Source organism: Lepidochelys olivacea (assembly GCF_965140295.1).
Source record: "Lepidochelys olivacea isolate rLepOli2 genome assembly, chromosome: 10".
Taxonomy (NCBI): domain Eukaryota; kingdom Metazoa; phylum Chordata; order Testudines; family Cheloniidae; genus Lepidochelys; species Lepidochelys olivacea.
In genome coordinates, this window is record NC_140420.1 from 34947715 (window position 1) to 34971043 (window position 23329).

The window sequence follows — 23329 nt, forward strand, 5'->3', positions numbered from 1 at the left end:
TGCTAGAAGAGTTCATGTGTTTCTGGTTTAATGGAGATGTCTGTTTCTTTGAGGGACCTTGGACATTATATAGGACTGGCCCATTCTATCTAATTGTGAATGGTCACAGCTGCATTCACAGAAACAGTTCTCTGGGACAAATTATGATTGCTACAGGACAAATGTGCTAAGCCTCTTGTTCTCCTAGCATTTCCCTGCAGGAGGCAGTCAGAATGTCAGGAGGCACAGCATTTCCTGAGTTCCAGGGGGCTCCCAGCACTGCTCATCCCCACAGAGGATGCTATGCTGTGGAGAGGTGAAGCCATGATGCTTACAGATTGGTAAACAACCAGATGGCTGCATTGGCGGCAATGGTCTTTTTCCTGAAGGTCTAGCAAGGACCACCAGCGAACGTGCTTCTTCTTCCCTTCCTAGATATAATGCATTCAGCCGTTGCTGCCCAGGCGGTGTCCCACTCATTGCCTTCTCGTAGCATCAGCAGCATCTGTCAGTCATGTTGTTTTCCCATAATTTCCAGGCCAATATAAACACAGATACACAATCCCAGGAAACAGTGGACACAGCAGTGTTGTTTCACGACTGAGCCGATTCCTTTGAAACTGATGCAGTACAATACCTCTTATATAATTCTAATCAGGGGTTAATAGTTACCCAACACCAGTCAATATAAGGAAGAGGTAGGCACTAACATAGCACTTACAGTTTTGCCTATATGATGTTCCGCCTCCTTGACTGAAAAGGCAGCTTCTCTCTCATTGATGTGCAGCCAACGTGGCTTCAAGTACTGGCAAGTGCTGAAAAGTTACCCAGTATATTGTACAAGATAAATCTGGTGCTTATTTGTAAGGCATAGAATAAGGCCTTATTTAAATCAGGGAGAGCTTTTATGTCTGTCCCTTATTAGGGGAATTATAAATCATTAGAAATTGAACAGTCAGGCAGCAAACCCATTTTCTGTGTGAGGGATCTATCTCAGCCTCGCCTGCTTAGAAGAAATTAAGTTAGATAAAAGGCCAGATTTCCCCCTCAATTTCAGGTGTTGAGCACCTCCTGGGATCACTCTCTTAATTATGTGAAGGCCACATCACATCATGGCCCTTTAACCAGGTCAACCCACTTTTAAAACATGAAACTTTCAGTTAAAATTCTGATCTCTCTAAGCAAGCTAGAATCGGCCAGATTCTCAGCTGATGGGGACTGGTGCTATTGACTATAGTGGAGTCATGCTGATTGACACTAGGGGACAATCTGTCCCAGAGTTACTAAAAGCCAGCACCATATCGGTTTTACATGTGAAATTCAGTGTTAGCTTTAATCAGGCCTGTCAGCTTGAAAACTCTGGTGTAGCACCAGTGATCATTAATAGTTATCACTGATATCACAATGGGGACCAGAGTCCTAACTAGATTGGTACCCCATAGTGCAGAGCATTGGACACATGGTTAATAAATACAGAGCTCTGTCCCAGAGACCTTACAGTCTAAAAGACAAGATGCAAAAAGATCGATGAAACAAACAAGTGGACAGGAGTGGGGAGAGAGGAAAATGGGATAAAAATGTAATAGGATGCCTTAGTCCAGCCTTGTTCTGTGCACAGCGGGTAACCGGTCAGTAGCATTAATCGTTATACAGATTCTTTGTCAGAGAGAGAGAGAGACAACATTTAGTTTTCAGTCAGTTGGTCCAGTAGTTTCTCAGCAGATTCTGAGTCCCAAAATAGATCATTTTGCCTTTGGTGCCTTACTTTAAAAGTCTCTGTTATTAATGCTATACATACTTTATATCGATCTGCAGTATTTCATTTTGGATATCCAGAGCAATTTCACAAGGGGATCATTAAAACCCCAGGTTAGGTTAGGAGTGACATAATCCTTGTGGAGGTTTGCAGTTAGTGTTCCATGTCAGCAAAAAGGGGATTGCTTCATTTTAATATAAAATACAACTAACTGCATCTTCATATTAACCCTTGGGATGCTCTGTATTTGTCCTGATAACCTCCTTCCCCTCTCCTGTTCCTTAGTTCCAAGTGAACAAGACTTACCTCCTTAGTACCTTCAGCAGTGCTCTGAGCACAAGTGGGCAGGCAGTCTCATAGTCCATGCCTGCTTTTTCTTGGCCACTCTGCACAGAGTCACCCTGGGCTCCCAGTCTGTGCTAGTTCCCAGCCTGCTGGGGGAATCAGGGAAGTGGATTATATCTGGAGCAAATGCCAAGAGAGGATGGGGGCTCCTGCTTGGGGAAGGTGGATCAAAACTTACTCAGCTGTGAAGCACTAGCTCTGCTTTACTTGCCCATGGTGGAATCCTCCAGTAGCTCTGCCATAGCCCTGTAAATTAGCTAGCTCCCAGCTGACTTCCACCAACAAGTGAAGGCTTGTTTTCCTTTTTCATGGGATAGTTCTGATTAATAATGGGCCCATCCTGAGTTCCTTACTTTTTACTGAGGCAAGACTCCCATTGACCATGATTGGAGTTTTGGGCCCAGTCCAAATTCTCCTGGGTGTAACTCCACTGAAGCTGAGGATGCGTGTTGTCAAAAAATAACAACACAGCACAATATGGGGTAGCAAGAGCACTTGGTGGCTATATGAAGACTGAAGGCATATCACCGAAGGCATACAAAATTAATTGCTGTAGTATTTCTTCACTCTGTTAATATACAGATACAGCCCCCTAGAAAACAACCTGCCTCCAGAATTTGTGAACAACATGCCACATAAGAGATCTACTGCCATACATACAAAAGACCAAAGCAGAGTCTGAGTTTTCACAGATGTGATCATTCTGGTTTAATGATAGGTATAAACTTCTAGCTGCAACAAAATATATCAGTCCAGTACAGTTGATACCAGAGTGTGCTTCATGTTACAGGGATATAGTCTCTAAAGATCATGAAGAATGAGGAGCCACTTGGGAATTTCTTGGTCTGAACATTCTGAATTCGATCAATTAGGCTTTAGTCTCCCAAGGGAAGAGGTTAAAATCCCCCATCACTTGGGACATTTAAAACAAGACTAGAGAAAGCGCAAGAAAATGTATGATGGGGAACTATCTTGCATCAGCAGAATGACCTCCTGGGGCTGTTCTCTGATTAATATTTAAGAAGCTCTTTCCCAGAGAATATATTAATGGGATATTTGAATAACAGCATTTATATGACACAGCTGACAAGAACTTTTAGAGTTTTGCAATGCCTTATAGATGTGATGTTCATTCTCTTCTCCAAAATATATGTGTTATAATATCTCCCCACTCCTGAATCTCTGCTCTTAGCATGTGACTGACAAATCCCATAGCTGTAGAGTTTTAATGCCTTACATTGTCTTATCAACAAGCACCATGCACTTACCCCTGGTAAGGGTGAACAGCACCTGCCTCTTATTAGCAGCTTTTACCATCACAGCTGATGGAGGAAAACAATGAGGAGTCCTTGTGGCACCTTAGAGACTAACAAATTTATTTGCGCATAACTTTTCATGGGCTAAAACCCACCTTATCAGATGCCTGGAGTGGAAAATACAGTAGAGAGGTATAAATACACAGCATATGAAAAGATGGGAGTTCTCTTACCAAGTGGGGGGTCAGTGCTAATGAGCCAATTCAATTAAGATGGAAGTGAGTTATTCTCAACAGTTGACAAGAAGGGAGGAAAAATGACTTTTGTAGTGTTAATGAATTCAGTGTAATCAAGGTGGCCCATTTCAAACAGTTGACAAGAAGGTGTGAGTATCAGCAAGGGGAATATTAGTTTTTGTAGTGACCCATCCACTTCCAGTCTTTATTCAGGCCTAATGTGATGGTGTCCAGTTTGTAAATTAATTCCAGTTCTGCAGTTTCTCGTTGGAGTCTGTTTTTGAAGTTTTTTTGTTGAAGAATTGCCACTTTTAAGTCTGTTATTGAGTGACCAGGGAGATTGAAGTATTCTCCTACTGGGTTTTGAAAGTTATAATTTTTGATGTTAGATTTGTGTCCATTTATTCTTTTGCATAGAGACTGTCCTGTTTAGCCAATGCACTTGGCAGAGGGGCATTGCTGGCACATGATGGCGTATACACGTCTGTGTAGGTGAATGAGCTTCTGATAGTGTGGCTGATGTGTTTAGGTCCTATGATGGTGTCCCTTGAATAGATATGTGGACACAGTTGGCACTGGGGTTTGTTGCAGGGTTTGGTTCCTGGGTTAGTGTTTCTGTTGTGTGGTTTGTAGTTGCTGATGAGTATTTGCTTCAGGTTGGGGGGCTGTCTGTAAGCAAGGACTGGCCTTATGGAGGAGCTCCCTTGCACAACTGCTGCTACCATCACATCAGCGTTTAATCATCTTCACTGACATCTTCACCTGATTCTCATTAGGTTCTTGGCTGCAGAGCTGCTACCTCTAACTGTTTTCTGTCAAACAAATAAATAAAAATTGCATTAAGTAATGTGGTCTGGGCTCAGCGCCTCACAGCTCTTCAGATGTTTTATTAATCTTTTACTGCTGCCTGTGCTCTATCTTTCTCTCTTCTTTTCACACAGTCTGAGAAACAGTCTAGTGGCTTCAAGCTACGCCCCAGGTGTGGACATATCGGGTCCTTCATGTATGGATATGACAGTTACCTGAGATGCCTTGGGTGCACCATGACTTGGCTGGATGTGGGATCTGGGAGCTCTCAGGTCCCAGTGTGTGCCTCAGGGCTGTGCTGCCCTCCTCTGAAGCTTCTGTTAAGCCTGATGCCAAATCTTCAAGGGCTTCGTTATAAAGCATCTGAACTGGGCATTAGGACTTTGCCTTAATGCATGTCTGACAGGATCGACCCTCCACAACAGTGCTTCGTCATCTTCAGAGTGATCGGCCTGTTCCAGCTGGAGTCACTGGAGGATGCTGAGAGATTGGCATGCTTGATGCCTGCCCTGGATGGTGCTGGATTGCAAGGCCAAGGCACCACCTCTCAAAGCACAGATCAAAATCCTAATCAAGGAGTGCTACTCACCTGCAACAGTAACACCTCACCAGTCCTTGATTAGTCAAGGCCTCCTGCTATTCAGTCTCTTCCTGAGCTGGTACTGAGAGGCCAGCTACCAGGCATTCCTACACCTATTGTAAAGCCCGATGAACTCGTTACATTGCCTTGGCTTCAGTGCTTATATATGCCTCACATTTCACCTGATTGGTCAGACCACTCACCCAGTGCTGAGTCCACTTGGGGCTGACTCACTCCCCTGTCAGTAACTCAGATGCCCCAGACCCCATGTATACAGTGATAATATGGCTGTACAAATGGATGCCTAATTGCAGACTTACGAGTTGCTGCATTAACACACTCCAGAATCTCAGTTTACAGTGAAAAAACATGATGAAATCGTGACCCCACTGAAGTCAGTGGGAGTTTTGCCATTGACAAACTTATGGTTGAAAAGCTGACCTTCGGAATATAACCCAAATTTAAACTAACATGATGATGTTTGCCTGAAACAAGCTTGGAGAGGTGTGAATTGATCCAGTTCATCACAGTGGTTTGTTCACTCTGGAGCCGAATGACTGTAAATTAACTGTGAACACGGCTAACTATTCCACAGATGATTGGTTAGCAGAACCATCCAGTTAACATTCTTATCCATCATAGCTGGACGTGGTGGTACATACTAGGGGAGGAGGGTGCAGTGGGGTATCTAGTTGCTGTCAACGTTTGCTGGAGGATGGGAATGTGGAATTCAGTGCTACCTCCTCCTACGCTTAAAATCACCTCTGTCCCTGCCCTAAAGTGGGAAGAAGAGAAAGCAAGGTATATACCCATCCCAGTACCAAATTCTCAACTATCTTGTGTATGCCAGTATCCAGGACTGCCCTCCCGCCCCCGCCATCCTGCGTGATAGAAACCCTAATTGCCCTCTCCCTAGCCATCCAAACCTCCACCAGCCCCAGGCTGATTGCACAATGCATTCATGCATTTTCAATACTAAAATCTGCCCCACATTGAAATTCTGGGAGTTCTGTAAAACAAATGGAATTTAGTATCACAATAAATAACACAAGGGATTGGACCACATGGTGGCAGAGAAGGGAGAGCATTTAGCAGTAATGCCCCAAATCAGCGGTCCTTGCAGCCTAATTCTGGGGTCCTTGCCATGTAAATCGGAAGTCCCTGCTGTAAACAGTTCCTGCTGTGCTGCATCAGACTTGGGTCTTGAATATGTCTCACAACTGGTGCCTGAGCACCAGCTTTCAGTGCATGTGTCCCTGGCACTTTCTTTAATGCTGTTGATGCTTTATCTGCCAATGGCATTGACACAGCTGAGGTTGGTGGCTCCTTTGTCAGTGCTCCTGCCACTCATCTTGGCTTAAACCTGAAGATGCCAAATGAGCTGGTGGAGATAGTTAATGTGGATCATGCGAAGGAGCTAGGAGAGTCTCTGAGGCACCCAATCCTTCTATGGCGGTAGAGAGGAAAGCCAATGACTTTCTCATGGAGGATTTGAACAGCATTTCTTTCTGTTTCTTATGCTGGGAAGCACCAAGGGCTTTGGGGATGAGATAAGGAAGTAGCTAGTGTTCCCTCCCGCAAATCCGGCTATGGCTTCCTGCTTTGGCTGGGAAACATTTCTCAGGCTAGTAGATTCTATTTGCTACATAAAGATTATTTTCAGATTCTCTTGACATAGTTTGATGGTCAAGCCTTTTCTTTAGCTCTTGTGGGGAATGAGTGCAGAATATGCTTGCATTCAAGAAGGGAAATGTCAGAGCTCATTGTTTTCTTGTGCGACAGCCGGAGTAACCAGGCTCCTGTAGAATATGCTTCCCCTTCCTACTTTCATTGTTTCTGCTCTGTATTTTGCAACCCATTTTTGTTGTGCTGTGAAATCTCTTCCCCTAACTGTGTCTGGCTTCATCTCTGCAGTCTTGTCTGAAACAAAACAATGGCTCTAGGTTGCTTTTTAATGATTCTTTAAGAAAAAGTAATGTTTGTTTTCAGTCTCAGCTATGCTATAGAGCAATCTTCTCCAGTGCCTTCAGGTGACAGAAATCTGAGTATGTCTCCTGAACAACAACAAAGAAATTTGACAGTTATAAAGAAAAACACAGGATGCCATCAGGTAGGAACGGGGCACCCTAGTCCTCTTGGGAATAACGCTATGGGCCCAGATTTTTTCTGTGCCAAGGTCTGCTTGGTAGGGGGCTGTCAGGGAGATGATCAGGCTGCTCCAGCCCCAGGGTAAGTCAGAGCAGCTTTGGGGCTGCTGTAACTTCTGTCAGTTGCTCATAGTCCCCAAGGGACCATACAATCATTGAATTTCAGGGTTGGAAGGGACCTCAGGAGGTCATCTAGTCCAACCCCCTGCTCAAAGCAGGACCAGTCCCCAACTAAATCATCCCAGCCAGGGCTTTGTCAAGCCTGACCTTAAAAACCTCAAAGGAAGGAGATTCCACCACCTCCCTAGGTAACACATTCCACTGCTTCACCACGCTCCTAGTGAAAAAGTTTTTCCTAATATCCAACCTAAACCTCCCCCACTGCAACTTGAGACCATTACTCCTTGTTCTGACATCTGCTACCACTGAGAACATCTAGATCCATCCCCTTTCGAACCCCCTTTCAGGTAGCTGAAAGCAGCTATCAAATGTTCAATGAGTGAGAATTGTTCTACTATGTCCCGTTTCATTTCTGACACACCCTATGTGCCAGGGTGTTGGGGGCAGTTGGCATAGGAGCTGATTATGCTGCCTTGTGCCAGCAGAGAGCTCTCCTATTAGGGGAATTCTCAGCAGCCATTGAAGGCCAGCTTCCTCCACTTTACACCCCCTGAGTGGTGCAAAGTGGCTAGAACGTAGGCAGAGATTCTCTCCCACTTTCCCTGAAGATAACAGGGGGGCTTTCAGTCATGATGTGTAAGCTGGTTTAATGGGGCCTCTGGGCCTGATTCTGCTCTCACGCCACTGTTCCACTGGTGCAACACTGATCATTTCAGTGGAGGAAGTGGGAAGAAAATCAGGTCCTGAGGCTAAGCTGATATAACTTACACCTCCTTCCTGCCTCTCTCTCAGTGTATGTTACGCTCCCTTACTGGCATGTCACTTATACCCCTTTATCCATCACTTCTCTTTGACCCTTGATCCTAACACATACTATGTGTCCTTTGAACCTTTAGCTTGGCTGTGTGGAGCTTCCATGATGTACCATGATCTCCCCTCTTGGAGATGGGAAGGGGTACATCATGGGAGATGTAGTCAGGCCAGGGAGCCCAGCCCTTAGAGGAGAATGGGGACATGAGGCAATTGAACGAGAACTCCCATGTGGGACTGCAGCATTATGTCCAAATAGAAATATTTTGGTTTTCAAGTGTTTGGTTTTCAAAGAAAAATAAAACATTTCCATGGAAAGCAGCCACTTTTTGTGAAAAAAATCATTTTGCCAGAAACCCAGTTCTCCATCAAAAATAGTTTTGATGGAACATTTTCAACCATCCCTGATTAGGAGGCATCACTGGCAGAGCAGGGGTTTGGAGGGATGTGTGAAAAGAGACATGGATAGAAAATAGAGGATAAGGCAGAGTTTATATTTAGAGCCCGGAAGGTGATCACAGGAGACTGAACTCCCCTATTGAAACAAGTTCTTTTGGAGAGGCCTGGGAACAGGGCCTGGGTCAAGAGAAATGAAAATGTCACTCCTGTTGTGCGCCAACATGCATCCAGCTGGCCAACACTGACTCATGCTGAAAAGGAGCGGCAGAAAAGATTAGAAATAAATGGGCTTCCCTGGGCCCTGAATGATTTTGACATTATTCATAGTTCCTGATAACAGTGGGATCACTCAGCTACCCAACAGGGGATAGTACATTATGGTCCAAAGCAAGGCTCATCCAAGAATTTTATCCATCTGTGTTTACATGATTCTCCCCTAAATATGTGGCTAGATTTCTATACAATGCATGCTGAAAGAGGGAAGTGCTGGAGGTCCCCTCTTCTCGGACATTTAAAACTAGACTGGTCTAAACACTAGCTAATATATTGTAGGCACCAGTGGGGCATTGACCCGTGAGGAGAGGAGTCGACTAGATCAACCAATAGGACTTCCTACCTCCACTTTCTATGACTCTGTGAATATCATATTTGGGATAACTGCCAGACAATACAATCTGACATATCATGGGTACAATGTATAGAGGCCTCTGATTCCATGACGTCCATTAGACATCACTCCTTTATTTGCTAACTAGCAATGTGGCTGATAAATATATAAATGGCCTGATTTTCAAAACCTAAGAAGTCTAGGGCCTATTTGCAGGTGTGTACCTTTGTTGTCACAGTCACTGCAATTTAAAATGGCCCATAATTTGTAATTCATTCCCTTCCTGCACAATCAATGAGAGGGTCTTTTGGTCAGATTATTATTCCAGTAGCAGGAGTTACTTCACTGAAATCAATAGGCTTGAGCCTGATGTTACTGAGATTAGTGTCACTTATAGTGAATGGGAAATAGGTAATCTCAACTGAATTCTGCCCTTATTTACCACCATACAATTTCTTACTTACTTGAGGCTGCAGAGGTGTCAATGAGACAGGACTTGTGTCATAAATATAAAGGGAAGGGTAAACACCTTTAAAATCCCTCCTGGCCAGAGGAAAAATCCTCTCACCTGTAAAGGGTTAAGAAGCTAAAGGTAACCTCGCTGGCACCTGACCAAAATGACCAATGAGGAGACAAGATACTTTCAAAAGCTGGGAGGAGGGAGAGAAACAAAGGGTCTGTGTCTCTCTGTATGCTGCTTTTGCCGGGGATAGACCAGGAATGGAGTCTTAGAACTTTAGTAAGTAATCTAGCTAGATATGTGTTAGATTATGATTTCTTTAAATGGCTGAGAAAAGAACTGTGCTGAATAGAATGACTATTCCTGTCTGTGTGTCCTTTTTGTAACTTAAGGTTTTGCCTAGAGGGATTCTCTATGTTTTGAATCTAATTACCCTGTAAGGTATCTACCATCCTGATTTTACAAAGGTGATTTCTTTACTTCTATTAAAAGTCTTCTTGTAAGAAAACTGAATGTTTTTTCATTGGTCTCAGATCCAAGGGTTTGGCTCTGTGGTCACCTATGCAAATTGGTGAGGATTTTTACCAAACCTTCCCCAGGAAGTGGGGTGCAAGGGTTGGGAGGATTTTGGGGGGAAAGACGTGTCCAAACTACGTTTCCCAGTAAACCCAGTTAGAGTTTGGTGGTGGCAGTGGAGATCCAGGGACAAAGGATAAAATTAATTTGTACCTCGGGGAAGTTTTAACCTAAGCTGGTGAAAGTAAGCTTAGGAGGTTTTCATGCAGGTCCCCACATCTGTACCCTAGAGTTCAGAGTGGGGGAGGAACCTTGACAGCTTGGCTCATTTGATTTAAGTAACAAAAAGGTAGTGAAATAATGTAAGAAATGGGAAATGGAGATTGACACTCAAACTCCTACAATGGGGCAAACCAAGAGTCAGCCTTTCCCTCAAGTTTCCTAAACTATGTTAGGTTGTGTCCTAACTAGAGCTGTGTGAATAGCAATAAAGGTTTCCATGGAGATTTCACCACATTCTGGATCAAGTTTGCTTTGATCACTTTTGCCCTCTTTCTCTTTCAGCTTCTTGAATATTCATGGGGGTGAGTTTTTGTGCTGGGGTCAGCCTGCATGCATGCAACACCACAGCTCATGTACGAGTAACACCCTGTTTGTGTTCAGTTACGTGATAGCACCAAGAGTGCTCGTGGGGCCATCATAGATCTTGTGGGCTTAGGCATGAGGACTGTAAGAAGTAGAGCAACAATAGGGAGGGAAATAAGGGATTTCCTACAATAAACAGCACTGTTTGAACATCGTGAACAGCAGAGGGAGAGAGCTGGGGTCTCCAGTTTGAAAATGGTGCTGGTAAGGTCTCTCTCTGAGAGACACTTGGCTCACGTGCTACGGAGTGCCCACAAGTGATTGAGGGAGCGGTGTGATCACCCAGACACAACTACCCACAGGTGCTGCAGCACATCCACATTCCTGTGACTGTGCCACCAGATGGGTGCCCTGCCCAAGGGCTGCTGAGGGTATGTCTACACTACAAAATTAGGTTGATTTTATAGAAGTCGATTTTTACAAATCAATTTTATATAGTCGATTGTGTATGTCCCCACTAAGTGCATTAAGTCGGTGGAGTGTGTCCTTATATCATGGCTAGCATCGACTCACGGAGTGGTGCACTGTGGGTAGCTATCCCACAGTTCCCGCAGTCTCCGCTGCCCATTGGAATTCTGGGTTAAGCTCCCAATGCCTGATGGGGCAAAAACATTGTTGAGTTGTTGTCAGTTGCCCCCCCGCCTCCATGAAAGCAACGGCAGACAATCGTTTTGTGCCTTTTTTCCTGGGTTACCCATGCAGACACCATACCATGGCAAGCATGGAACCCGCTCAGCTCACCACTGCTGTTGTGAGCATTGTAAACTCCTCGCGCATTATCCTGGAGTATGTGCAGAACTGGGCTAAGAGACACCAGCACAAGGATGATTGTGATGAGGACATGGACACAGACATTCCTGAAAGCACGGGCTGTAGCAATTGGGACATCATGGCGCCAGTGAGGCTGGTTGATACAATGGAATGCCGATTCTGGGCCCGGCAAACAAGCACAGACTGGTGGGACCACATCGTGTTGCAGGTATGGGATGATTCACAGTGGCTCTGAAACTTTCACATGTGTAAGGCCACTTTCCTTGAACTTTGTGAGTTGCTTTCCCCCGCCCTGAAGCACAGGAATACCAAGATGAGAGCTGCCCTGACAGTTGAGAAGTGAGTAGCGATAGCCCTGTGGAAGCTTGCAACGCCTGACTGCTTCTGGTCAGTCGGGAATCAATTTGGAGTGGGCAAGTCTATTGTAGGGACTGCTGTGATCCAAGTAGCCAATGCAATCATTGACGTTCTCCTATCAAGGGTGATGACTCTGGAAAATGTGCAGGTCATAGTGGATGGCTTTGCTGCAATGGGGTTCCCTAACTGTGGTGGGGCAATAGACGGAACACATATCCCTATCCTGGCACCGGGCCACCTTGCCAACCAGTATATAAACCGCAAGGGGTACTTTTCAATGGTGCTGCAAGCACTGGTGGATCACAAGGGACGTTTCACCAACATCAACATGGGATTGCCGGGAAAGGTACATGACACTCGCATCTTCAGGAACTCTGGTCTGTATGAACAGCTGCAGCAAGGGACTTACTTTCCAGACCAGAAAATAACCATTGGGGATGTTGAAATGCCAATAGTTATCCTTGGGGACCCAGCCTACCCCTTGCTCCCGTGGCTCATGAAGCCATACACAGGCAGCCTGGACAGTAGTAAGGAGCAGTTCAACTTTTGGCTGAGCAAGTACAGAATGGTGGTAGAATGTGCCTTTGGACGTTTAAAAGCTCGCTGGCGCTGTTTGCTGACTAGGTTAGACCTCAGCACAACCAACATTCCCATTGTTATTGCTGCTTGTTGTGTGCTCCATAATATCTGTGAGAGTAAGGGGAAGATGTTTATGGCGGGGTGGGAGGTTGAGGCAAATCACCTGGCAGCCGATTTTGAGCAGCCAGACACCAGGACAATTAGAAGAGCACAGCTAGGTGTGCTGCGCATCAGAGGGACTTTGTAAACCAGTTTCATGACTGGCCAGGCTTTGGTGTGACAGCTGTGTGTGTTTCTCCTTGCTGCAACCCGCCCCCTTTATTGATTTTAATTCCCTGTAAGCCAACCACCCTTCCCGCTTCGATCACAGCTGGCAAAGGAAATAAAGTAACTATTGTTTTGAAACCATGCATTCTTTCTTTATTAATTAAAAAAAATGAGATAACTGACAAGGCAGCCTGGGTGGGGTGGGGTGGGGTGTGGGAGGTGGGAAGGACAAGGCCACATTGCTCATTGTAGCCACACTACAAATCAAAACTGTTGGAATGACAGCCTTCTGTTGCTTGGGCCATCCTCTGGAGTGGAGTGGCATGGCTGGGTGCTTGGAGCCTCCCCCCCGCATTCTTGGGCGTCTGGTGAGGAAGATAGGAACTTGGAGAGGAGGGCAGGCAGTTATACAATGGATACAGCGGGAGTCTGTGCTCCTGTTGGCTTTCCTGCAGCTCCAACAGATGCTTCCTCATGTCCATTTGCTCCCCCATTAGCCTCAGCATCACCTCCTGCCTCTGCTCTTCGTGCTCACTTAATGCTTTCCTGGCCTCTGCTTCCATGCATTAAGCTGTGCCCTATCAGTGCGGGAGGACTGCATGAGCTTGGAAAACATGACATCGTGAGTGCGTTTTTTTCGCCTTCTAATCTGCGATAACCTCAGGGATGGAGATGATAGTGGTAACATAGAAACATTTGCACCTGGGGGGAGATAAAAAGGGAGAGTAAAATTTAAGATGATACATTTCGGAGAACAAAAGGGAGACTCTTTCACAGTGAATCAAGCAATTCACAGCAGACAGCACATGTGCTTTAGGTACAAGGTCACATTTTGCCTTTTATATTGAGCACCTGCCAGTATGGTGACACATCACACATGGCTGAGCAACAGAATTTGGTTTCCAGGCAGTCATGGTAAGCCTTTTGGTACGCCATGATAAGCCTTTTGGTATGCGGGGTTGGCTTCTTCTGCCTTCATAACATGGGAACAGTTTCAAACGGCAGCACCATCCTTTCCCATAGCAAGCAATGCCGGTTTAATGTTTAAAAGGAGGGGCTGCGGTTTTCGGGTGGATGTGCAGCACACACCTTCCTCCACCCCACCTCATGGCTATTCTCTGGGATGATTGCTTCACCCCTCCCCCTACCACATGGCTATTCTCTGGGATGATCCCTTCACCCCTCCTACCGCTGCATGGCTATTCTCCGGGATGATCCAAGCAAGTGCAAACAATGCAGCGTGAATGGGGTCCTTTTACTGTTCCCTTACAAAAATTCCCCTATTTCAACCAGGTGACCATGAATGATATCACTCTCCTGAGGCTAACTCAGAAAGATAAAAACCGAATGTTGCTTGAATGCGACCAAAACCCAGGACCATTCGCTGCCATGCTTTGTGCTGCAATGGTTCCAGACTACTTGCTACTGGTTTGGCGTGGTAAAGTGTCTTGCTGTGGAGGATGAAATAAGGCAGCCCTCGCCAGAAACCTTCTGCAAAGGCTTTCAGAGAGAGCTTCATGGAGATGTCCCTGGTGGATTCCCGTTCCATCCCCAGACCCATTAACAGACTTTTCCAGTAGCTGTACTGGCCGTGAATGCATCCCAATTCTTCAGGGCAAATCAGACATTAAACACTATTGCTTTTAAACCCTGTACTGTAGTTACAAATGTGCACTCACCAGAGCTGCCTTCTCCGGCTTCAGGGTCGGGGATCCCGCCTTGGGAGGGTATTGGCTCCAGGGTGATGAAAAGGTCCTGGCTGCTGAGGAGATCGGATTCACTGTTTGCCTGCTGCGCATTCTCCTCCTCCTCCTCCTCTTCCTCATCCACAAAATCCTCCTCCCTGTTGCGTGAGACTCTCCCCTTGCAGGTGTCCATGGACAGTGGTGGGTAGTGATAGGGTCCCCCCATAGAATGCCATGCAGCTGATCATAGAAGCGGCATGTATGGGGCTCTGACCTGGAGCGACCGTTTGCCTCCTTTGTCTTTTGGTAGGCTTGCCTGAGCTTCTTAACTTTCATGCGGCACTGCTGTGTAGCCCTGTTGTAGCCTCTCTCCACCATGCCCTGTGCAATTTTGGCATATATATTAGCATTTCTTCTTTTTGATCGGCGTTCAGCCTGCACAGATTCTTCTCCCCATACAGCAATCAGATCCAGTATCTCCCTTTCAGTCCATGCTAGAGCTCATTTGCGATTCTGGGGGGACTGCATGGTCACCTGTGCTGCTGAGCTCACCATGCTGATCAAACAGGAAATGAAATTCAAAATTTCCTGGGGCTTTTACTGTGTACCTGGCTAGTGCATTGGAGTTCAAAGTGCTGTTCAGAGCGGTCACATTGGCGCACTCTGGGATAGCTCCCGGAGGCCAATACCGTCGAATTGCATCTGCACTATCCCAAATTCGACCTAGCCAGGTTGATTTTAGCGCTACTCCCCTTGCCGGGGAAGAGTACAGAAGTTGATTTTAAGAGCCCTTTAGGTCAATGGAATGGGGTTCGTTATGTAGATGCATATTTACTATTCTTGTGTAGAAAGAATAGTTGGTTGTGTCGACGCATATTTACTATTTTTGTGTAGAAAGAATAGTAAATATGGCAGGTGACCAGCTTGGCTTAACAGTGAAATCCTTGCTGATCTTAAACAGCAAAAAGAAGCTTACAAGAAATGGAAGATTGGACAAATGACCAGGCATTGCTCAGGCATGCAGGAGTGAAATCAGGAAGGCCAAATCACACTTGGAGTTGCAGCTAGCAAGAGATGTTAAGAGTAACAAGAAGGGTTTCTTCAGGTATGTTAACAACAGGAAGAAAGTCAAGGAAAGTGTGGGCCTCTTACTGAATAAGGGAGGCAACCTAGTGACAGAGGATGTGGAAAAAGCTAAGGTACTCAATGCTTTTTTTGCCTCTGTCTTCACGAACAAGGTCAGCTCCCAGACTAAGCACTGGGCAGCACAGCATGGGGAGAAGGTGACCAGCCCTCTGTGGAGAAAGAAGTGGTTTGGGACTATTTAGAAAAGCTAGACAAGCACAAGTCCATGGGGCTGGATGCGCTGCATCCGAGAGTGCTAAAAGAGTTGGCAGATGTGATTGGAGAGCCATTGGCCATTATCTTTGAAAACTCATGGCGATCGGGGGAGGTCCCAGACTACTGGAAAAAGGCTAATGTAGTGCCCATCTTTAAAAAAGGGAAGAAGGAGGATCCAGGGAACTACAGGCCAGTCAGCCTCACCTCAGTCCCTGGAAAAATCATGGAGCAGGTCCTCAAGGAATCAATTCTGAAGCACTTAGAGGAGAGGAAAGTGATCAGGAACAGTCAGCATGGATTCACCAAGGGCAAGTCATACCTGACTAATCTAATTGCATTCTATGACGAAATAACTGGCTCTGTGGATGAGGGGAAAGCAGTGGACGTGTTATTCCTTGACTTTAGGAAAGCTTTTGATACGGTCTCCCACAGTATTCTTGCCAGCAAGCTAAAGAAGTATGGGCTGGATGAATGGACTATAAGGTGGATAGGAAGATGGCTAGATCGTCGGGCTCAATGGATACAATGGCTCCATGTCTAATTGGCAGCTGGTATCAAGCAAAGTGCCCCAAGGGTCAGTCCTGGGGCCAGTTTTGTTCAATACCTTCATTAATGATCTGGAGGATGGCGTGGACTGCACCCTCAGCAAGTCTGCAATGACACTAAACGGGGAGGAGTGGTAGATACTCTGGATAGGGTAGGGATAAGATACAGAAGGACCTAGACAAATTAGAGGATTGGGCCAAAAGAAATCTGGTGAGGTTCAATAAGGACAAGTGCAGAGTCCTGCACTTAGGACGGAAGAATCCCATGCACCGCTACAGACTAGGGACCGAATGGCTAGGCAGCAGTTCTGCAGAAAAGGACCTAGGGGTTACAGTGGACGAGAAGCTGGATATGAGTCAACAGTGTGCCCTTGTTGCCAAGAAGGTCAGTGGCATTTTGGGATGTATATGTAGGGGCATTGCCAGCAGATCGAGGGACATGATCGTTCCCCTCTATTCGACATTGGTGAGGCCTCATCTGGAGTACTGTGTCCAGTTTTGGGCCCCACACTACAAGAAGGATGTGGAAAAATTGGAGAGAGTCCAGCGAAGGGCAACAAAAATGATTAGGGGTCTGGAACACATGACTTATGAGGAGAGGCTGAGGAAACTGGGATTGTTTAGTCTGCAGAAGAGAAGAATGAGGGGGGATTTGATAGCTGCTTTCAACTACCTGAAAGGGGGTTCCAAAGAGGATGGTTCTAGTCTATTCTCAGTGGTAGAAGACGACAGGACAAGGAGTAATGGTCTCAAGTTGCAGTGGGGGAGGTTTAGGTTGGATATTAGGAAAAACTTTTTCACTAGGAGGGTGGTGAAGCACTGGAATGGGTTACCTAGGGAGATGGTGGAATTTCCTTCCTTTGAAGTTTTTAAGGTCAGGCTTGACAAAGCCCTGGCTGGGATGATTTAGTTGGGGATTGGTCCTGCTTTGAGCAGGGGGTTGGACTAGATGACCTCCTGAGATCCCTTCCAACCCTGATATTCTATGATTCTATGATTCATTTTAAAATCGACCTAACGCCGCTAAATTCTACCTAATCCCGTAGTGTAGACCAGGGCTTCCCATCTTCTGGTCAGAGCTTAAAAAGCAGGAGTGGGGTGGCAGGACACATGCAAGGTCAAAAGGCCACAGCAACAGGAGAAGCAATGTGCTGGAGAGGTCCTTGCTGCTTCTGCATTTGATTGGTGAGTAGTGAAGTGACCTCTGAGCAGCTGCCAGGGATTTTCAGGATTGGGGTCTCTGGGGTTTCCCAGCCTGCATGGCCTAATCTGCATTGCACTGCTACCTGCATAGCACAGAGGAACTGACAGAGACCTTTGGGACCAGAGTCATTTTTTTTTTATCTTAGGTTGGTGATTTCTTGCTTCTGTTTCTATCACTGTCATATTTTCCACAGCAAAGGAGTGTGATGTCACAGGCAGAAGCTGGTGCACAGTGAGCTGCAGAAACAAAGGGACAGATCCTCCATTGGTGTAAATTGAGGTAGTACCATTGACTTCAACAGAGCCATGCCAATTCACAATAGCTGGGATCTGCCCCTATGGAGTTCTGCCTGTTAACACCAGCTGACCTCAAAATTCTGTTTCCATGCAAATGACTCTTATAGTGTTAATAATAATTAATAATAATAAAACTAAAACAAAATGCTGCTGCAGCACAGGGCCAGGAGGTGTCAGTGGGGTTTTAACATTACTCAAATGAATCGCCTTTCGTTGTTGTTTTTAAACATTTATAGAAAGACATGAAGTCCATATTATTTGTGCGGCAGAGCAGAATATCTCGCAGGTGCTTACACAAATAAACTGTGTTATATGTACTTTGTAGGCCAGAATGGCAGCTTTTTGTGTAATTAGCCCAAGCTCTATCTACAATAAAAATCTTAATGAGGCATTTGTGAAATTTCATTTCTTTTCCATGGAATACATTCTGGTGGCATGTGAGCTCAAAAGACATCTTAATCTCTAGGGTCAAATTCACGGCTGGTGTAAATTTGAGTTGTTCAACAAAAGTCGATGGAGCCATGCTGATTTACACCAGCTGAAGATCTGGCTTAGAATTGATTTTGTTTCCAGTCAGAGGGCTAAATTCCGCTCTGTGTAAATCCCAAGTAATTCCATGGATATTCCTGCAGTGACTCCAGATTTACACTGATATAACTAAGAGCAGAATTTGTCCCATTAAGCAGAACTTGGCCAGTAAGAGTTCCCTCCATGTTCTGTAGATGCATTAATTCTTAGTCTGTATCTTTGCATGCTAATCTTCAAGCCAGAACAAATTGTTATGACTGGGAAGTAGCTGGCATGTCCTTAAGCATAGAGGCTCAAACTGCACTCTTACAATTTGCTTGGTTTGCTGCACAGAAAATGTGTACGTAATAATACAAAGTCAGGTGTGTAGTTTATGCTGGGTAATGAAATGCCTCCAGGGTGCTGCAACGTGGGGCTAAAGGCCAGCCTCTCATCTGCCTCAGTAGTGACTGCATCTAAAATAACAGGATCTCTGGAAATGTGGTGTGTTTGATTTGCTTTGATGAACTGACTTTGGTTTCATTCTTGTAACAATTGGCTGATTCCTAACCTGGTTGCAATGTTCAACAGCTAACCAAATTGGTCTCATCATGTAGCCCTTTCCAGTGAGATGTTCAGAACCCTCACTGACAGGCAAGGCGCAGCAGTGCTAAGCATCTTGCAGGCTTATATATAGGCCTGATCCCCCATTGCATGTAACATCCCCCATTGCATGTAGCATCCATTGAAGTCAGTGGGTGGTCTGCAAATGGAATGATAGCTGGGTTGGTCCCTAATTGTGTTCATTCTCCCAAGATACCAATTGTAACAGATCTGTGCTCTTGGATGTCATTTCAAGTAATCTTTATTGCACCTAATGGGAAAGATAGAACAAAAAATGCCATGATATTGGACTAATGAGTATAATCCTTTGTCACTTTTTCTGATCTCTAGCCTTAGCATTACCCATGCTGTCTTTTTCAGTTCCTGACTTTGAAGGATCAAGATAATTCACAAATAAAAGCTGTCTTTTGTGCATTTCAGGCAGTGGAGAAAGCATTTGCAATGCCAGCTGGGTTCTACTGGCAGACAGTAGAGACTGATGAAAAATACTTCCTTAACAGTAGTGACATTGGGGCCAGTGCAGATATAGACACTGAGGTAAGAGTTCCTTTCTGACTTGCAGAATGAAGTGGGTATCAGAGGGATGATCAAAACTGGCATGAAATGTTTGAATTCATGTGATGGGTACAAGTAATCAAACTTTAAACATTTCTCACTCAGATCTAAATATGTCACCCTAGCCTTTGGTGTCGTCATTTTTCCTGTGCCCGTTGCTCTGAGCCTGAAAAGATTAAACTCTGAAATGTCTGAGCTGGGGAAATCGCTGCTAGCCAGGTGCATATCTGCAGTAATAGATGCATTTTGAAAACCCAAACCAGCTTGACTGCAAACTGATCTGCCATAGACCTTGCCTGGCTTTTAGAACTTGTACAATAAAAAGTTGAAAGAAAAGGAGTACCAGTGGCACCTTAGAGACTAACCAATTTATTTGAGCATAACCTTTCATGAGCTACAGCTCACGTCATCGGATGCATTCAGTGGAAAATACAGTGGGGAGATTTATATACACACAGAACATGAAAAAAATTCTTGACATCTGATTTGTGTCCATTTATTCTTTTACGTAGAGACTGTCCAGTTTGACCAATGTACATGGCAGAGGGGCATTGATCTACAACCTATCCTGAAGGACGACCCATCACTCTCACAGATCTTGGGAGACAGGCCAGTCCTTGCCTACAGACAGCCCCCTAACCTGAAGCAAATACTCACCAGCAACCACACACCCCACACAACAGAACCACTAACCCAGGAACCTATCCTTGCAACAAAGCCCTTTGCCAACTGTGTCCACATATCTATTCGGGGGACACCATCATAGGGCCTAATCTCATCAGCCACACTATCAGAGGCTCGTTCAACTGTACATCTACCAATGTGATATATGCCATCATGTGCCAGCAATGCCCCTCTGCCATGTACATTGGTCAAACTGGACAATCTCTATGTAAAAGAATAAATGGACACAAATCAGATGTCAAGAATTATAACATTCATAAACCAGTCGGAGAACACTTCAATCTCTCTGGTCACTCGATTTCAGACCTGAAGGTCGCAATATTACAACAAAAAGACTTCAAAAACAGACTCCAACGAGAGACTGCTGAATTGGAATTAATTTGCAAACTGGATACAATTAACTTAGGCTTGAATAGAGACTGGGAGTGGATGTGTCATTACACAAAGTAAAACTGTTTCCCCATGTTTATTCCCCGCCCCCGCCACTGCTCCTCGGACGTTCCTGTTAATTGCTGGAAATGGCCCACCTTGATTATCACTACAAAAGGTTTTCTCTCTCCCGCTCTCCTGCTGGTAATAGCTCATCTTAAGTGATCAGTCTCCTTACAGTGTGTATGATAAAACCCATTTTTTCATGTTCTGTGTGTATATAAATCTCCCCACTGTATTTTCCACTGAATGCATCCAATGAAGTGAGCTGTAGCTCACGAAAGCTTATGCTCAAATAAATTGGTTAGTCTCTAAGGTGCCACTAGTACTCCTTTTCTTTTTGCGAATACAGACTAGCACATCTGCTACTCTGAAACCAATAAAAAGTTGAATAAGTCTGATTCATTTGGGGAGGCTTTAAAGCTTCACTCTGAACTTGATCTAAAGATGCTGCTGTTTTAACTTTCTTCCAGCTAGATGGACAAGCTGCTTAGAATGATTTTGATTCCACACATCTGACTTGACCCTGTAGGGTGCTTGATAGTCCACCCGTGGGCACTTAGGATCAGGGAGTGACTTATCTCTCTCTAGAACAACTCTTGTGGCTGGTTCAGGAGTGACCCCGTTGATCTTCTAGAGCAGGGGTGGGCAAACCTTTTGGCCCGAGCCACATCTGGGTATGGAAATTGTATGGCAGGCCATGAATGCTCACAAAATTGGGGGTTGGGGTGTGGGAGGGGGTGAGGGCTCTGGCTGGGGTGTGGGCTCTGGGGTGGAGCCAGAAATGAGGAGTTCAGGGTGTGGGAGAAGGTTCCAGGCTGGGGCAGGGGGTTGGGGTGCAGAGGGGGGTGCAGCTCTGGCTGGGGATGTGGGCTCTGGGGTAGGGCTAGGGATGAGGGGTTGGTGGTGCAGGAGGGTGCTCCATGCGGGGACCCAGGGGTTTGGAGGGTGGGAGGGGGATCAGGCCTGGGGCAGGGTGTTGGGGCACGGGAGGGGATCAGACTCCAGTTGGCGCTTACCTCAAGTAGCTCCTGGAAGCAGCGGCATGTCCCCCCTCCGGCTCCTACATGGAGGCACGGCCAGGCAGCTCCCATTGGCCGCAGTTCCCAGCCAATGGAGCTGTGGAGGCGGTGCTTGGGGTGGGGCCCCCAGGCTGCCCCTATGTGTAGGAGCTGGAGGCGGGACATGCCGGTGCTTCTAGGAGCCACGCAGAGCCATAGCACGTGTGGAGCAGGGCAAGCCCCTGACCCCGCTCCCCAGCTGGAGCGTCGGAATGGGGTAAGACCTGGACCCTGCTCCCCGGCTGGAGCTTGAGGGCTGGATTAAAATGTCTGAAGGGCCAGATGTGGCCCCCAGGCCGTAGTTTGCCCACCCCTGTTCTAGAGAGAGCTGATTTTGAGCTGGAAAGAGGTCTTCATGGTATGAGGCCATGAATAGGATGCACTGTGAGAGGGGAAAAGTACAAAATGGGATGATCCTTGAAGTTTCCCCTACTTTGCTCAAAGTTGTTCAGTTACTCACATTTCCACCCAGTCTAAGGAGTAACTTACTTCCTTGCTTACAAGGTCTTTGCTAGAGGTTCTATAGGGCAGAAGGCTATGGGAAAACTCATTAGCCAGTCTGAGCAATGGGTTAATATCAGGGGAATTATAACGAAATCAATGGGGAAAACAGAACTTTTTTGTCTAGTTGGAATAGATTTTTTTTTTATTACTGAGGTAGATTTATAACTTATCATAATGTTGTAAGCTTCGTTATGTGTTTATGAGGGAATAGCATTTGGTAATACTTCATTTAAAGTGTCTGGTAATGATCAATTAAATTGGCATTCACTGGAGCAATAAAGCTCCTTCTTGGGGAAAGAATTCTGTACAGAAGGGGGAACCAGGAACAAATTGTAGGCCATGCTATGCAGCCGCAAGCCAGACCTTTCAATGTCCCTGAATTTCAGGAAAAACCCAGATTCTTACATTTAAGGTTTGTGCTCCTTGAAACAAGAAATTTCCCCTTATGGAAAAGTGAAATACAGAACTGAAACACAAAAAATGATGCGGATTCAGAATGATTTTCTTTCCTAATCAGAAACACAGATGTGTATATTCAGTACACAACTGGATGTCTTTCAGTACTCTTTGTCGAAAGATGGGCTGAATGGGATTAATCAAGAAAACAGGATTTTAAAATATAGATATATTACAGGATGCCCTGGTGTACCTGTTTTTGAATTCTCTTCTAGTGTTGATTTTATAATTTCTGAAAATATAGAAAGTCAGCCATCTATGCTAATATTATTTGAAAATGTTTCTTTAATACAGAAAAGGTAACCAGTGCATTAGATAAATTTCATTCCTTGCCCCCAAAGAATCTACAACCTAATACAAGACAAAGGACAGTAGTTCAGATCACAGAAAGCATTATGTTATTAATTAGTTATTAATATTTCTGATTATGTCAGTGCTGAAGGGGCCTATTGTGCTAGGTGCTGTACAAATACAGAACAAAGGGACAGTCTCGGCCCCAAAGATTTTATAATGTAAGAAAATATACATCTACAATTACAGCAGGATGTAGAGTACAGATACTGCCAATATGGGTATAAACAGCACGGCTTATGCAAGTAGAGCAGAGGCAAGGTCTTACTCACCTGAACCCCCAGTGTGTGTTCTCTACATGCTTCCAACATCTACACTGGTATTTTTAGCTGTCTAGTGTTCTGCTTCTTCCTGGCTGCTGGACCCTTTCCCTATTGCAGTAAAAGGCTCCGGCAGGGGAGAGGCAGTGGGACAGCGCTGCCTCTCCCCTGCCAAAGCCTTTCTCTGCTG

At 45.4% G+C, this 23329-nt stretch overlaps 1 protein-coding gene across 1 annotated transcript in view; it reads left to right on the plus strand.

Annotated features, from left to right (window-relative positions):
• Window positions 1-23329, plus strand: part of DNAAF8 (dynein axonemal assembly factor 8) — a 151232-nt gene that overhangs the window by 60392 nt on the left and 67511 nt on the right. Inside the window, exon 14 of the mRNA XM_084641312.1 lies at window positions 19260-19376. Within this exon, the coding sequence (XP_084497438.1) occupies window positions 19260-19376 (117 nt within the window). The remainder of the gene's footprint in view (window positions 1-19259; window positions 19377-23329) is intronic.